Consider the following 15,261-nt stretch of genomic DNA (forward strand, 5'->3'; position numbering starts at 1 on the left):
GACAGGAGAGTTTTGATTCTACTGAAAAACTGCTACAACCATTTGTACCAGTCAGAATAACTGTAAGTATCCTGCAATGTATGTTTCTGATGAAAAAAATAGGGTTTTAAGCATGCTACTTCATTATCCACCAAATAGTACATTTAAATAGAGTGTGTTACATAAGAAAGCACAGAAATAGGCCACGCAGTCCAATTGTTGCAGGTTAGTTGCTCCAAATAGGCGGCTTCTTATCCTTTTTCATCTAACCCTATCAGCATTGTGATTTTAACAGCTTTATTTTCGTTCTCTTTGTCAACTAATCAAACGATGTGCTGTAGATCCAAAGCAGGCCATGTTTCACCTATAGCCAGGTAACAGCCATCTTGATCTATCTGAATAAATGGTTGTGAATTGAAGCTGTTAAATCTTATGCTTTGTGAAAGACAAGTCTGAGGTGTTGGAAACCCTTTGTCATATGGCTGTGAGATGAGATATAACAATTGAAAATCACCATGGCGACAGACTTGCTACATCAGGGCTGGTAAATCCACCAGAGTTTATTTCAGAGTGGTGGCTGGCATTTTCCATCAGATGGAGAGTGTAAAGATACTGGACCAGCCCCTAACATTTGTTAGGAATCTGCACGAGAACCCTAAACAGCTTTTCTATTTGTAAAACTGTGATGAAAGGATACTTCACTATAGGAGTGATGACTCTGACCAATAGGAATCTTTTATGTTAAAATAAACTTTAATTTAAACACCAAATGAACCACATTAACACCAAAGAAATAGCTTCACAATTATCAGTTAAATAGTTCTTAAATAAAAGGAAAAATGTGAACTTACTATCCAAACCTGCTACTATTTCCAATTAAGCAACCCAATACAGCTTTACATAGAAAATACTTTTGGAGAGAGTCAAGAACACATCCAGTACACTTCTATCTTGTCAGACTCAAATCCTATGGCAAAACTGCTGTTCAAGTTAAAATCTTATAACAGACTGCAAAACCAAAGACAGACCTGGCTCCTCCCATTAATTACATTATCTGTATCCCACTAAGTTCCATGACCTGCTTAGCTGGGATGAAATACAATCCCTCATAAATTATCTACACTCCAGTGAATCATCCAAAATATGAACAATATTTCATTAGCCCTTTATCTGTAACTAAGTAAGTGCTTGACATGAATAATGACCTCACTCTTTTACGACACCTTAATTACAGCTTTAGGTGATGCACTGCCTGTATGTATTTTAAACCAGTGCTTTTAACAGCATTAATGCCACAAATATAAAATAAAATATATATAAAGATCTACATTCATCACAAGGAGTAGAGAAAATATTTTGTGTCTACTCCCTAATGTCTGCACATCATTCAGGATTATCTTTAGAACTTCTAAACTTAAATATAACTGCATTTTCTATAATTTTGTTGGGTTGTACTGAGATTGATATATATTTGTCTTCTCTGGAGTGATTTGATAACATCACTAAATATACAATTCCTGTATCTTTATTGAAAATTACTAGAAATATGGGCCCAGAATTCCGACTCAGGTGTGTGTGTGGGGGTGTTGGGAGGGGAGGGTGGTTAGTACCCCTGAGATACCACCAGAATGGTGGACCCTTCAGAGGTACCCAAGCAAGGACTGCATGGGAATTATATAGGATGTCTAGGGAAGTTTAATCATCCCATGGGCAATTACCCTGCACCCAGAAGCATCTGAAACAAATTTAAATTTGAGACTTTGCATGGTTCTGTATCTCTCAGCAGAATAGTTACCCAGGAAAAGTTAGAAAGATTAAAGCCTTTTCTAACTCCTGGATAACTATACTATTGACTCCCCTCCAGCTCTCCACTGACAAACAAATACCCTCCTGACTACCCTGTTGACTACACCCCCGACTGTCCAACCCCTTGGCGACCACCCCACCTGCCAGACGACTCCCTCCGCTCCTACCGGCTACTAGCTTAACAGCTCCATCCCACGAGCTGGCCCCCCAACTATCCCTCAACCACCTGACCCCAAAGCCCCTGCTATGCCCTCAACCATCCCCGTCCCCCCGAATACCTCCCAACCCCCTACCCCTCCAACTACCTTCCCCACCCCTCCAAATACCCTTCTGACTGCCCCGACCTCCAACCCGCCTACCGTCCCCACGACTACCAGAAACAACCCCGCCATAAAGCACCTAACTCCACCACCCCACCTCATAGCTCCCCTTCCCCAGACTACCCGACACACTCCCATCAACCCGCTACACCTCACCGCACCTCACAACCACCTGAACACTGACCCTTCACCATCACCCATTTACCTTACATACTTACCTTCTCCCTGGCTCTCAAAGTAGCCAGGACCTTTAAAATTGCTGCTTTACTCAGCTCCACTTTCCCCGGCCCTTCGATACTGCACCGGGCCCAGGTGAAAAATGTGCAGCTCCCAACCGGGTGTATGAAAAAGAGCAGAGTGGCAATCTGATGGTGATTGCCACTCCAGAGAAGTACTGGGCCATTATTTTCTGAAGATTTTGAATGCTGGGAGAACTTTAGAAAGATACAAACCCATGGAATATATGATTGCATGTTAACATCTGATGTGGACATTAAAATGTTGAAGTTGGCATTGTATGGGAATAATGTCATCAATGCTTTATCCAAGCATGCTATACTTAGCGAATATCATGTCTTAAATTATTCAACTACTTTGTCTCAAAGCCCTGGTCTTTGAAAGAAATCCAATTTCCATTTGAGATGGTACAGCATTATAACTGCTCACAGTTTTACATCTATCTAGTGAACTGCCAACATAATTTTTTTCAAATTAGGAAGAGCCTTCAGAGAATGTCACAAAGCAGCCTGAAGGAAAGAATCCTATGTCTTATCTGCCACATTGTTCTTCATCTGAACCCTCAATCGCACGGCAGTGCAGATTAAGGAACAATGAATTTGTGAGGAAGATTGAGAAGGTAAGTAAACAAATACAAGTACATTTAATAAAATATCTAATTTGCTTACCTCAGAACAGATGTCTCTGCGGAGTCATATCAATTATATTTACATCACAAACAAATCAGTGTCCCATGTTGTCTAAGAAACCCATTATTCTCCAACTGGAAACATGCCGTATATGTATAATATTACGGGCAATTAGGAATTGGCATCAAATGTTGACCCAGCCAGCAATGCTCACATCCTGTGAATGAATAAAACAAGTATACTCTTTTCATCCCTAAAATCCGCATTTTGTTTTGAGCAGGCTTAGAAACTCATATTCAATTTTAAACAAGGTTTTTACTTTTTCAGGTAAAAGCATCAGCTCCTCGACAGTTACCTTCTCCACCATATAATGAGCCTAAAGTTCACATGAAGCTGCAGAATAATCCTGATAAAATAATCAGTGAAATCTCCATATCAATGGTCAACTCCAGGGATAATGAAATTGGAGCCTCACAGGTTTGTACACTGGATTCCCTTCCTGTAACACACTGCAGATTGTATTCCCCTCCCCCGACAAAGGATTCTGCTACTGCCATGCAATTGGCCCCAAATCCCACTCCGCTTCAGTACAATTGTTCATGGTTCCATGCCATCAAAATTAACTTTCAGAGCAGAAGTGCAGCAAGTCAAGTCAGGAGGATAGGCAAACTCATCTTGCCTTGCATAGGACCATGTGTGACTTTGATCTTCCATTGTTTTCATTGGGAAATAATTAATTAATTAACTAACCGCAATCTTCTCTACTCCTGTCTAATCCTTACAAAGTGCTTCTGATAATTGTTTGCATGCTATAATGTGATGAATTTTATCAGTAGCTGATATAATGGTACCTTACCTTTAATGAATTGGCCCTTTAAGACCGGGCTTGGAACCCTGGGGGACTCCGCCTCTGGCTCCGCCCCCAGGAAACGGTATATAAGATAAGGCTCACTCAGGCAACATGTGATGAGCACACTTCTCAGCTGCTGTACAGTTCTCAGATGATTAAAGTCTTTGAATCATCTATCTTCTCTCCTGTGTCGTGATTGAGGATATCTCATATATATATATATATATTGTATACAGCAATCGGTACAGGTAAATATGTTTTGGAAAGCAATAGAATCAATGTCTCACTAGACCACGGCTTAGGTTTTAAATTGCTAAACAATTTTGTTAAACAGTAAAACAAAAGAAAAATACTGGAAATGCTGGAGATATAAAACAAAAACAGGAAATGCTGTAGATACTCAGCAGGCTCTTTACAGCCTTCCAGACTCAGCATTTATTTCAGTGATTTCAGGTCATAATCTCTGTCCCCCGTCTTCTGGAAGTTGTTGGTAATGATGCTGTTAGCCCCATTTCCACCTTCACATGTCGAGGCATTTTCAAAATGGGGATGGGTCGCAAGCGGGTGTCTGGAGGGTCACAGAGCCATCCATCATAGCGTTCCCGATCGCGGGAATTCACACGCGACAGCGGCAGCAGCCGGCTTTGAACAATGCCGGCTGCGAGTGGCTTTAAAAATGACGGCCGCGACCAGCTAAAAAAATGCAGGCGCACTGTGCACACGTGCCCGTTCATCAGTGCGCATGCATAGAACCCAGAGTGAAATACCGCCTCCTACTGACCCAGGAGAAGATTTTTTTTTAATTCAATGCCATTTTTCCCAGGCTGGAGGGGTCAATTACTAGGGGGCATAGGTTTATGGTGCGAGGGGCAAGGTTTAGAAATATACGAGGAAAGTTTTTTTTTAAAATAAACATTTTATTGAGGTATTTGTGGTGTAGTAACAACAACAAAATAAACAATATACATGAAACCATAAACATAGTGCAAAAGCCATTTACCTCTCGTACAGGTCCCACCCTTATTGACCCCCTACTCTAATCTAAACTACTCCCCCCCTCCTCCCCCATCTGCTGACGATTAATTTTCCACAAAGAAGTCGACGAACGGTTGCCACCTCCGGGCGAACCCTAACAGTGACCCTCTCAAGGCAAACTTGATTTTCTCCAAACAGAGTAAGCTAGCCATGTCCAATAGCCAGGTCTCCGACTTTGGGGGCTTTGAGTCCCTCCATGCTAATAGTATCCGTCTCCGGGCTACCAGGGAAGCAAAGGCCAGAACGTCTGCCTCTTTCTCCTCCTGGATTCCCGGGTCTTCTGACACCACAAAAATCGCCACCTCTGGACTCAGCGCCACCCTTGTTTTTAGCACCGTGCACATGACGTCCGCAAACTCCTGCCAAAATCCCCTAATGTTGTGGAGATGCCGGCGTTGGACTGGGGGAGCACAGTAAGAAGTCTTACAACACCAGGTTAAAGTCCAACATGTTTGTTTCAAACACTAGTTTTCGGAGCACTGCTTCTTCCTCAGGTGAATGAAGAGGTTTGTTCCAGAAACATATATATAGACAAATTCAAAGATGCCAGACAATGCTTAGAATGCAAGCATTTTCAAGTAATTGAATCTTTACAGATCCAGAGATAGGGGTAACCCCAGGTTAAAGAGGTGTGAATTGTCTCAAGCCAGGACAGTTGGTAGGATTTCGCAAGCCCAGGCCAGATGGTGGGGGATGAAAGTAATGTGACATGAATCCCAGGTCCCAGCTGAGGCCGTACTCGTGTGTGCGGAACCTGGCTATAAGTTTCTGCTCAGCAATTCTGCGTTGTCGTGCGTCCTGAAGGCCGCCTTGGAGAACGCTTACCCGGTGATCAGAGGCTGAATGCCCTTGACTGCTGAAGTGTTCCCCGACTGGAAGGGAACATTCCTGCTTGGTGATTGTCGCGCGATATCCGTTCATTCGTTGTCGCAGCGTCTGCATGGTCTCGCCAATGTATCACGCTTCGGGCCATCCTTTCCTGCAGCGTATGAGGTAGACAACGTTGGCCGAGTCTCATGAGTATGTGCCACGTACCTGGTGGGTGGCATTCTCACGTGTAATGGTGGTATCCGTGTCAATGATCTGGCACGTCTTGCAGAGATTGCCATGGCAGGGTTGTGTGGTGTCGTGGTCGCTGTTCTGAAGGCTGGGTAGTTTGCTGCAAACAATCGTTTGTTTGAGGTTGCGCGGTTGTTTGAAGCAAGTAGTGGGGGTGTGGGGATGACCTTGGCAAGATGTTCATCGATGACGTGTTGGAGGATGCGAAGAAGATGTCGTAGTTTCTCCGCTCCGGAAAGTACTGGACGACGAAGGGTACTCTGTCGGTTGTGTCCTTCTGAGAAGGTTGGTGCGGTTTTTTGCTGTGGCGCATTGGAACTGTCGACCGAAGAGTCGAGTGCCATATCCCGTTCGTACGAGGGCATCTTTCAGCGTCTGTAGATGTCTGTTACGCTCCTCCTCGTCTGAGCAGATCCTGTGTATTCGGAGGGCTTGTCCATTGGGGATGGTTTCTTTAATTTGTTTAGGGTGGAAGCTGGAAAAGTGGAGCATCGTGAGGTTATCCGTGGGCTTGCGGTAAAGTTAAGTGCTGAGGTGACCGTCCTTGATGGAGACGAGTGTGTCCAAGAATGCAACTGATTTTGGAGAGTAGTCCATGGTGAGTCTGATGACATCATTAATAAATCCATACCTTTTTAATGTATGGATTTATTAATTGTGCCAATGCAAATCAGGATGCAAGGCCCATGTGTGTTATATGCAGGAAAGTGCTGGCAAATGAAAGTTTAAAACCCTCAAAACTTCAAAGTTTTCAAAACTTCAAGCACTAAGCATGGCGAGTCAAGGACAAACCTCTTGATTTTTTTTCAAAGGATGCAACAAGAACTTAAATCAGCAGCTGAAGTCCTCAGCAGAAATGTTACATCGAACGACAAAGTACAATTAGGCTCTTACATGGTAGCTTACCATGCAGCTAAAGAGAAAATGCCCACATTGTAACAAAGAGTTTAATTCTCCCTGCAGCATTAGATATCGTTTGTCTGGTCATAAATGAGAGGTTCGTTGAAAAAGTGAAATGCATCCCACTTCGTGAAAAGACAGTGACTCACCGAATTTGTGATATTGCTGAGAATTTAGAAGCCCAGCTTATTTCTCGTTTAAAATCAGCGCAGGAGTTCTCAATACAACTGGATGAAAGTACAGACGTTTCAGATTGTACAACCTTGCTAGTTTATGTTAGGTATGTTTGGCACAATGAATTTGTTGAGGATTTGCTGTGCTACCTAACTTTACCAACCCACATGATTAGGACAGAGATTTTTGAAGCATTGACGTGATTGGAAAGTACAGGCTCGACTGGGTTCGTTGCAGAGGAATCACAAGCGATGGAGCAGTTAACATGACGAGGAAAAACAGCGGAGTTATAGAAAGGATTCAGGAGGCAGCTAGTCAGGACATTGTTTGGAATCATTGTTTTATTCACCGTGAGGCACTGGCATCCGATCTTGAAGTGATGTTGAAAGGAATTGTGAAAGTTGTGAATTTCATTAAATGCAACAAACTTAATACCAGACGTTTTGAGACTGTGTTCTGATATGGGGGCTGAGCATACACATTTATTGTTCCACGCAGAAGTACGTTGGCAGGAAAGGGGTCGAGGGCTACTCAGTTTACGAACTGAGGTACAAAATCCACGCTTTCCTCCTCGAGAAATTCTCCTCTCTGGCTGATTTGTTTGCTGATGAAACATGGATGCTAACTATATCTTACCTTGCGCCTCAGCTGTGACAGCACATTAAAAACACGGCACAAGCCAATGGGGCTGTCAGCATTCTGGGGTAGCGTCTCCGAGGAGTATCTGGAGCTGAGTAAAACAAGCATTTTGTTGCTTTCGCCCTTCACAACGACCGATATGTGCGAGGTTGGATTTTCTGTCCTCGTAAAGATGAAGATGGCACAAAAGAGCCAGCTGAATCCTGCACCCTCTATGCACATAACTCTCTCCTCCTGTGAACCTGATTGGAGTGAGATCGTGAGGACCAAGCAGCCTCACCTCTCGCACTACAAGTAAGAGAGTTGCCTCACGGCGCCGAGGTCCCAGGTTCGATCCCGGCTCTGGGTCACTGTCCGTGTGGAGTTTGCACATTCTCCCCATGTTTGCGTGGGTTTCGCCCTCACAACCCAAAAATGTGCAAGCTAGGTGGATTGGCCACACTAAATTGCCCCTTAATTGGAAAAATGAATTGGATACACTAAATTTTTTTTTTTAAAGTAAGAGAAAATGGTAGGTCGTGAAGGTCGGCCGGCATGGGTCGCGAAGGTCAGCCAGGGTGGGTGTTGAAATCTACCATGCGTTTTAAGTGTTGTCTCGTATACACTTTTAACTCTGTAGGAATTTAAGCTACATATCTCGGGTGCGAAATGAAATCTTTCATTGTGTCTACTGATTATAATTGAGAGTTTGAAATCGTGTGCTAACAAATCAAATGTTCTCAAGAAAGCCCCTGCAGACGGCTTTTAAAAGATATAATTAACTTAGTTGTTTACAAACATATTGAACTTTCGAAATATAGTAACGGTTTCTTGCTCAAAGCCAAACAGCTTGCGACGACTTTAAGAGTTAGAGTGAAAATATGAGTTAAATATGAAATAGAGTTAAATATGAAAATATGAAATAAGGATACAAAATAAGGATAGCGAGTAGTTAAGTAAAAGGTATAGAGTCATTCTGGATGGAAAATGGCTGCCCAGACCTCTATCTTTAAGGAAAATGGTATCAATCTGACTCCATCTGTCCCTACCATTGTAATGTGCTGATTGGTTTGGATGAGTCTCAAATGTATTTGATTGGATGGTTAATTGTCAGTCATCAATGTGCATGAATATGTTGCATCTTTGAATGTTTGTTGTGTATTGGAATGTGATTTACACTTTTAATCAGCTCTGGATTCTACTGGTTTTTTTGCTGACTGCACATTTTGGACAATGGCAGATTCATTTTATCCATGTTAACCTATTGTGACATTCATTGAATTGTTTCATACGCATCGAGTTAGACCATAGATGTTGCAAATGTTTCTTTCATTATTACAAGCTGTACAATTTATAATCTGAAATTATGTTTGCAGTCTTATGATGGAGATCATTTTAAAAAGTGAATTTTGACAGGGCTTTTGTATTTACATTAAAATGGCTAAATCAGTGACCCTTTTACCTATCAGAAATAGCTGGTTCCCTTCAGTCCTCCCTCTGATAGATCGAAAGATTAGGTGAGATGTATCACAATATAATAAATGAAGGAGAAATGCGATACGATAGGGAAAAGCATGAAGAGAAACTCATTCACATTGTCTTTGATGGTTTCCTTGTTTGAAAACAACCTTCAACAATAGAGTGGGCAAGCATTGCATTTCAAGCATTGCAGCAATTCAAGCATTCAGGGCGCAGGTGCCACCTTTTTCGGCTAGCATATAATCAAGTGCCATTTGATTTTGTAGTGCCACGGTTCGAATTGCTCGTATTTCGTCAGAGATTTTATCTAGGGCAATTGGCAGTACAATCAGCTACATCTTGTATTATGGTTGTTATTTTGTTTAATTCGTTGGCAAGTCTTGTCTCCCAATATATAGGAATAATCTTAGCATAGATTGCATCTCGTGCATTGAGGGCACATTTATTTCTTTCAGCGGGTAGTCCTGATAGAGAAGGGAGATGAGGGAAATGACTTAGTAAAAATTGATAAATTGCTTAAAACATTGATATACTGATTAAAAATTGATATCATGATTACATAATTCAGTAATAAACGATTAATAATAATTTCATGTATACAAATAAAATGATTATACAGTAAAATAACTGAAGTTGCGTATATGATTTAGTAATAATTGGTTAAATGACCATCAAAATTGATTATGTAATTCAGTAATAAAATTATTAATAATAATTCACTAATAAATGAGTAATAATGCAGTAAATAATAGTTAAACAGAAACTTTCCATTTTGATGTTATTGGTTAGTGGTGCATATGAATTAATATGAACCATGTGGATTGGTCAGGCACTATGGGTAGGCATGCATTAGCCAAAGTATCCGATCAGCAACATTAGTATGTAAATGATAAGTCCAAATATGCAAAATAGGAAAAGTCCCTGAATGATGTTAATTCCTGTCCCATCCAACCATCCGGAAAGCCAACCCCAAAGAGTGTAATTAAAGGGTTGGTCAAGTTTTTTTAACTTTGTATTGGATGTGTATTGCAAAGTCTTTGACATCTCCTGGATTATACACAAAAGCCTGTTGGAATGGTTAATTTCCCTGCAGAAACAAAAGTGGCATATAGTGGGTGGATAACTTGGAATGATGCCATTTGCATCTCTATCAACATTTTTTATCACCCAAATGGACTGGATTGCTGCCAAAATCATCCTTATCAACTGTCTTAGAACAGTGTGTTCTGAAACGTAGGTTGATTAATCTTATCGGTTTTAATTTCTCTTTTCTTTTTAAAAAAAATCAGAGTTCAAAACAGCTTCCACATTGTCTGAAGTTTTAATTTCCAATCTAATTTTGAACATTTATTTAAAAATATCAAACATAATAACTTATTGAATATATGACTGAATCAACCTTGCACTGAATGAACTTGGTTTTCTGTAGATGGATTCGCCGGCTCTGTTTAAAAAAAGCACAGCTAACAAGATTTGTTAATTTCTTATTGTTAATAAAGCAACAGTCAAAACAGTGGCAGTTTTTCTTTCTCAAGTTAACAGTTCTTGGCAATAAACTATTGTGTTGCATAGCTTTAGCCTTTTTGGTGATACGTGACTTGGGGCATATCCCTGTAGCCAGGAGGCGGGTTGTGATCGAAGGAGTCGATTTTGTAATCATGAAATCTGAAATACGCAAAATGGCCATCTTCAACACAATAAAGGAATTTCATATCTTTTCTGGAATAATGCAGGATCTGATTTAGATACCGCTGGTACATCTTGGGCCTTAGTTAAAATCATTTCAACCCTCGCCGTTGGTGGAGCTGATGGCTTTGGAGAGTTGAGCTGAGGTTTTAAAGACAGATTTGAAGGCTTTTGAGCCATTAATTTGTCTGTCAGTAATTTGTTATGACATTCCATGGTGTCCATGTCAGTTTCTAAAATATGTTTTCCTCAAGTAACTGGCAATTTTGACTTTTAAGACCATAATTTTCTGATATTAACTGTTGAAGTTTGGATTCTGAGTCAGTATTTCTCTTTTGGAGTTCATCAATTTGTAATAGGAATAGCTGAGTTCTGCATTTTGAGTCTGCCAATAGTGTTTCAGTTTGATCAGATTTTTCAAACTGAGATTTTGCAGCTCGCAATTGACAATGACTGCCACGAGTTTTTCTTTGGCTGTTTTAAGTTCACAATTGTGTTTTGTGTTTGTGATTGTTTCTTGCTGCTTATGGAGCTGTGCCATTACTGCAAAAGACCATTTTATACGTTTCTGTTTGGTCAATCAGGCAATTTAGCATGGCCAATCCACCTAACCTGCATATCTTTGGACTGTGGGAGGAAAGTGGAGCACCCGGACGAAACCCAAGCACACAGGGGGAGGACGTGCAGACTCCACACAGACAGTGACCCAGCCGGGAATCGAACCTGGGACTCTGGAGCTGTGAAGCATTTATGCTAACCACCATGCTACCCTGCTGCCCACGAAGATTTTGAACCATGGAGAAGAAAGATTTCAATTGCTTTTAGTAGCTAATCAGACACCTGAGGGCCTAAAGGTCACAACCTTTCTCAGCTCAGTGGGCTGTAAAACCTTTATGCTGCTACAGAGTCTTGTTCACCCAGCAACGCCAGGAGACAAGTCCTTCAGTGAATTAACGAAAATCTCAGGGGCACATTTCTCTCCTAAACTAATATCCAATATCACAAGTCAGAGCAGCATGCAAATGCTTTATCCTGATTGCTACTACAAGTCAAGCATGACTCTGAGGAACATTTTGTCAATATTTTTTATTTCTCTCTCATAGAGAGTGTACCTGTGACTTCATCTTAAGTTCAAAGACAAGAACCAACCCAGTGATGGGGAAGGTGATGCATTTGGTCCAAAGAGGAATGCTGTCAAGACGTTCATGAGAAAAATCCAGACCTCAAGCCTGGAGACTTAAGTTGACAGTACAGAATAGAGTTCTATCATGTTGAATCCATGTGATTATTCCTCCATGCTTACGTAGTAGTGTCCTTGGCCAACTGAATGAGGGATATCCTGATGTGGTGAGGATGACGGAATTAGCACGCAGTTATTCATGGTGGCCAAGATTAGACGCTCAAATTGAAGAGAGTTGGGAAATTTTGTGCAAAACTAAGGAACACACCATCGTTACTTCCATGGAAATGGTCAACTCAGTCATGACAGAGAATACACATCAGTTATGCTGGAGGGTCTCATGTTCTTGGTGATTGTGTAAGCGCAATCGAAGTGGCCAGAAGTTGCAATAATGAAGTCAATGATGGCTGAGTAGTCCATTGACAAACTAGACAAAGTATTATTAAGATTCAGAACAGGAGAACAGATTGTCAGTGATAATGTTACGCAGTCTACTTCAAAGGTGTTTGAGGGCTACTTGGTGTGCACTATATCAAGTCAGCTCAATATTAACCAGCAGTGAATGGATTGGCTGAACATTTTGTGCAATCATTAAAGCATTCTATTAAAGCATGAAAGGAGCAGGGAATATTACCAAGAATAGTAAACAAATTTCTAATTACACTCTACCTCTACCATAGGAAGTTCACCAACAAAGCTGTTATTGAAGAGAAAACTACGAACACAGTTTGATTTGTTAACTCCAGCTGATACTTCCAAGATTGTCAGCGACAATAACAAGCACACATAGGAGGGAGAAAATCTCTAAAAATGAGTGTTTAACCAGAGAGATAGTGTTGGAGAGGAATTGCACCTCTGATTAGAAATGGGTTCCAGCTATGATCTTAACAGACAGGCCCAATATCATACACCATACAGACAGACGATAAAAGAGTTTGATGATGTCATCCTGGTCAGCTACTTGCTGCATGAAGTGAGTCTGCAGAAACTTCTCATGAGAGAAGATCTAGAGAGCTGTACTTTGGAACGGACACCAGAGACTGTGAGAAGTTCAGATTCTGTTTCTGAGGACTTTTCAATGCCTTTAGTGACAGATTCTGAAATAACTACTCAAGAAGTACCATCCAGAGAAAGGAGTGAGGACACTTCTGAGGTCACAAGTAGTCAATTGTTCGATTCTACCAAATGGGAATAGATGTCCACCACAGTGACTGTCTCATTAAATTGTCTACGTTTAGAGAAATAACATATCAGGGGAACTGTTGCATTAATGTTAATTGTTATCACTGCACTAATGTAGTAAAGAGGGAGGGGTGTCATGTATCTGGGATGTGTAGTGATGTCAGCAGCGTGTTTGCGTGGACTTTAAGAGTAGATCACCATCTTGTTTGTATTGAGCAACACCCTAATAAACCTCTCATCTTGTTTTACAAAAATCCAGAGTGTAGACACCTCTATACCTTTTTTCTTTGTGACAACAAAGTATTATAATACAAAGTCAACAATCTGAAATATTACTCTGTTTCCCTCTCCACAGATGCTCCCTGACCTGCAGTGTACTTCCATCCTTTTCTGTTTTAATAAACAGTAAACAAACAGAAGCAGTTAAGAATATCAAGATTTAAATTCTCATTGTTTTTCTTTCAAATCCCTCCATGGCCTTGATTCTCCCTAACTCCATAATTTCCTCAAACCCCATAACCTTATCGGTTATCTACACTCATCTAATTCTGGTCTCTTGAGCATCACTGATTTTAATTGCTACACAGTAGATAGCCATAACTTCAGCTCTTAGGCCGTGCGCTCTGGAATTCCCTCCCTACTCCTCTCCACTTATCTATCTCACTTTCTTTCTTTAAGACACTTCTTATATGGCTCGGTGTCATATTTATTTTATAATGTTTCTATGAAGCACTATGGGACATTAAAGGTGCTATATAAGTTGCTATTATTGTTAATGTTTGAATACTTATGTTTTTTGATAATACTGGACAAGTCAACAGAAGAAGTAATGACTTGCTATAGAATTTAAATAGTTATTTAAATAACATTTTGAGAATTCCATTCTAAATTTTTTTGTTTTCCCTAGGATCGTCCATTATCTGCCAGAGAACGAAGAAGATTAAAACAATCTCAAGAAAAGTATCCTTTTTCAGGTACACACTGGAATTTATTTTCTTTCCATATTTTCTGCCCTCTTGGAGACACTGACTCCTTGCAGGGTACAATTATGTTGGAGTCGCAAGCCTTCTGATGTTTTGCCCACATGGTCATCCCAGTCTTGGCAGTGACTGTTGGTGCTGTGTGATGGGGCTACTGGAAGCAAGCCCAATCCTGACTTTAGTTGAGATCATAGGTGCATTATAGCACAATAATTGAAAGTCAAAATTCTTGCTGATTGTGCAGTCCATGGCCAATTCCAACACCCCTGGAATGCTCAACTTCACTGTTTCTGCCACTGCATGGACTGGTGATAAATTCTCAAGACAAATTTCCTCAACCATCAAGCTGGCCGTTCAGTGGAGTTTAATCCCAAGTAGGATTAGTGCAAGGTAGAAAATGTACAGGAAAGTGTTCTCTGTGTAAAACACTCCTTCCCTGCACCTTCCATTTTAGCTGGGTTTCATGAAAAATTGCTGTAAACATTTCCCACTTGTATCGATATAATTATAGGATTTCTACAACACCACCATCCCTTGGCAGCTTTGTAATATTTTGGTCAATTCATTCACTGAACCCAAGCCAAACATTTTTCAATCCGGTCTAGTGTGTAGTTAGCAATATTGCAAGCATCTTTACATGATAGCGTTACTGTACCCCACTTCCGTCGCACGTACAAAGTAACACTCTATATCTTTGATTTATAAAATGACACTAATTCCAATTGTGTGGATTTCCTCACCAGTTTCCACTTCAAGAAGGAGCTCACATTGTGGGGCTTTAGAATCTAACTCACACGAAGGGAACAAAAAGGTGAAAGTCAGCCAATCCTTATCCGATATTGCTATTTATCAGGGAAAGGTAATGTTATGCTCATTAGAATTTATTCTAATGTATTCTGTACCATTTAGATTCTAATAGTCACACAAACCAAAATTTCGTGCGCACTAGTGCCCAAACACCTACTAGAAGGCAATGAAGGAATTTATCTTTTGAGTATTTATGAGTTTCCTTGTGTAAATGTGAATATTTGTTGATTTTCCACTGCTTTCAGTAGGTAAAGTAACTTAGACTCAGGCCTTCTCTCCTGCTGCTGAAATTTTAAAACAAAATTGTTATGTTTATTTTATAATTGTTCATTCAACAAAT

General features: G+C 40.7%; 1 protein-coding gene across 1 annotated transcript in view; it reads left to right on the forward strand.

Annotated features, from left to right (window-relative positions):
* Nucleotides 1-15,261, forward strand: part of nek4 (NIMA-related kinase 4) — a 64,232-nt gene that overhangs the window by 36,575 nt on the left and 12,396 nt on the right. The window contains 5 exon segments of the mRNA XM_038812557.1: nt 6-62; nt 2,821-2,961; nt 3,299-3,448; nt 14,042-14,108; nt 14,858-14,973. Coding sequence (XP_038668485.1) covers nt 6-62; nt 2,821-2,961; nt 3,299-3,448; nt 14,042-14,108; nt 14,858-14,973 — 531 coding nt within the window.

Source organism: Scyliorhinus canicula, chromosome 11 (genome assembly GCF_902713615.1).
Source record: "Scyliorhinus canicula chromosome 11, sScyCan1.1, whole genome shotgun sequence".
NCBI lineage: Eukaryota > Metazoa > Chordata > Chondrichthyes > Carcharhiniformes > Scyliorhinidae > Scyliorhinus > Scyliorhinus canicula.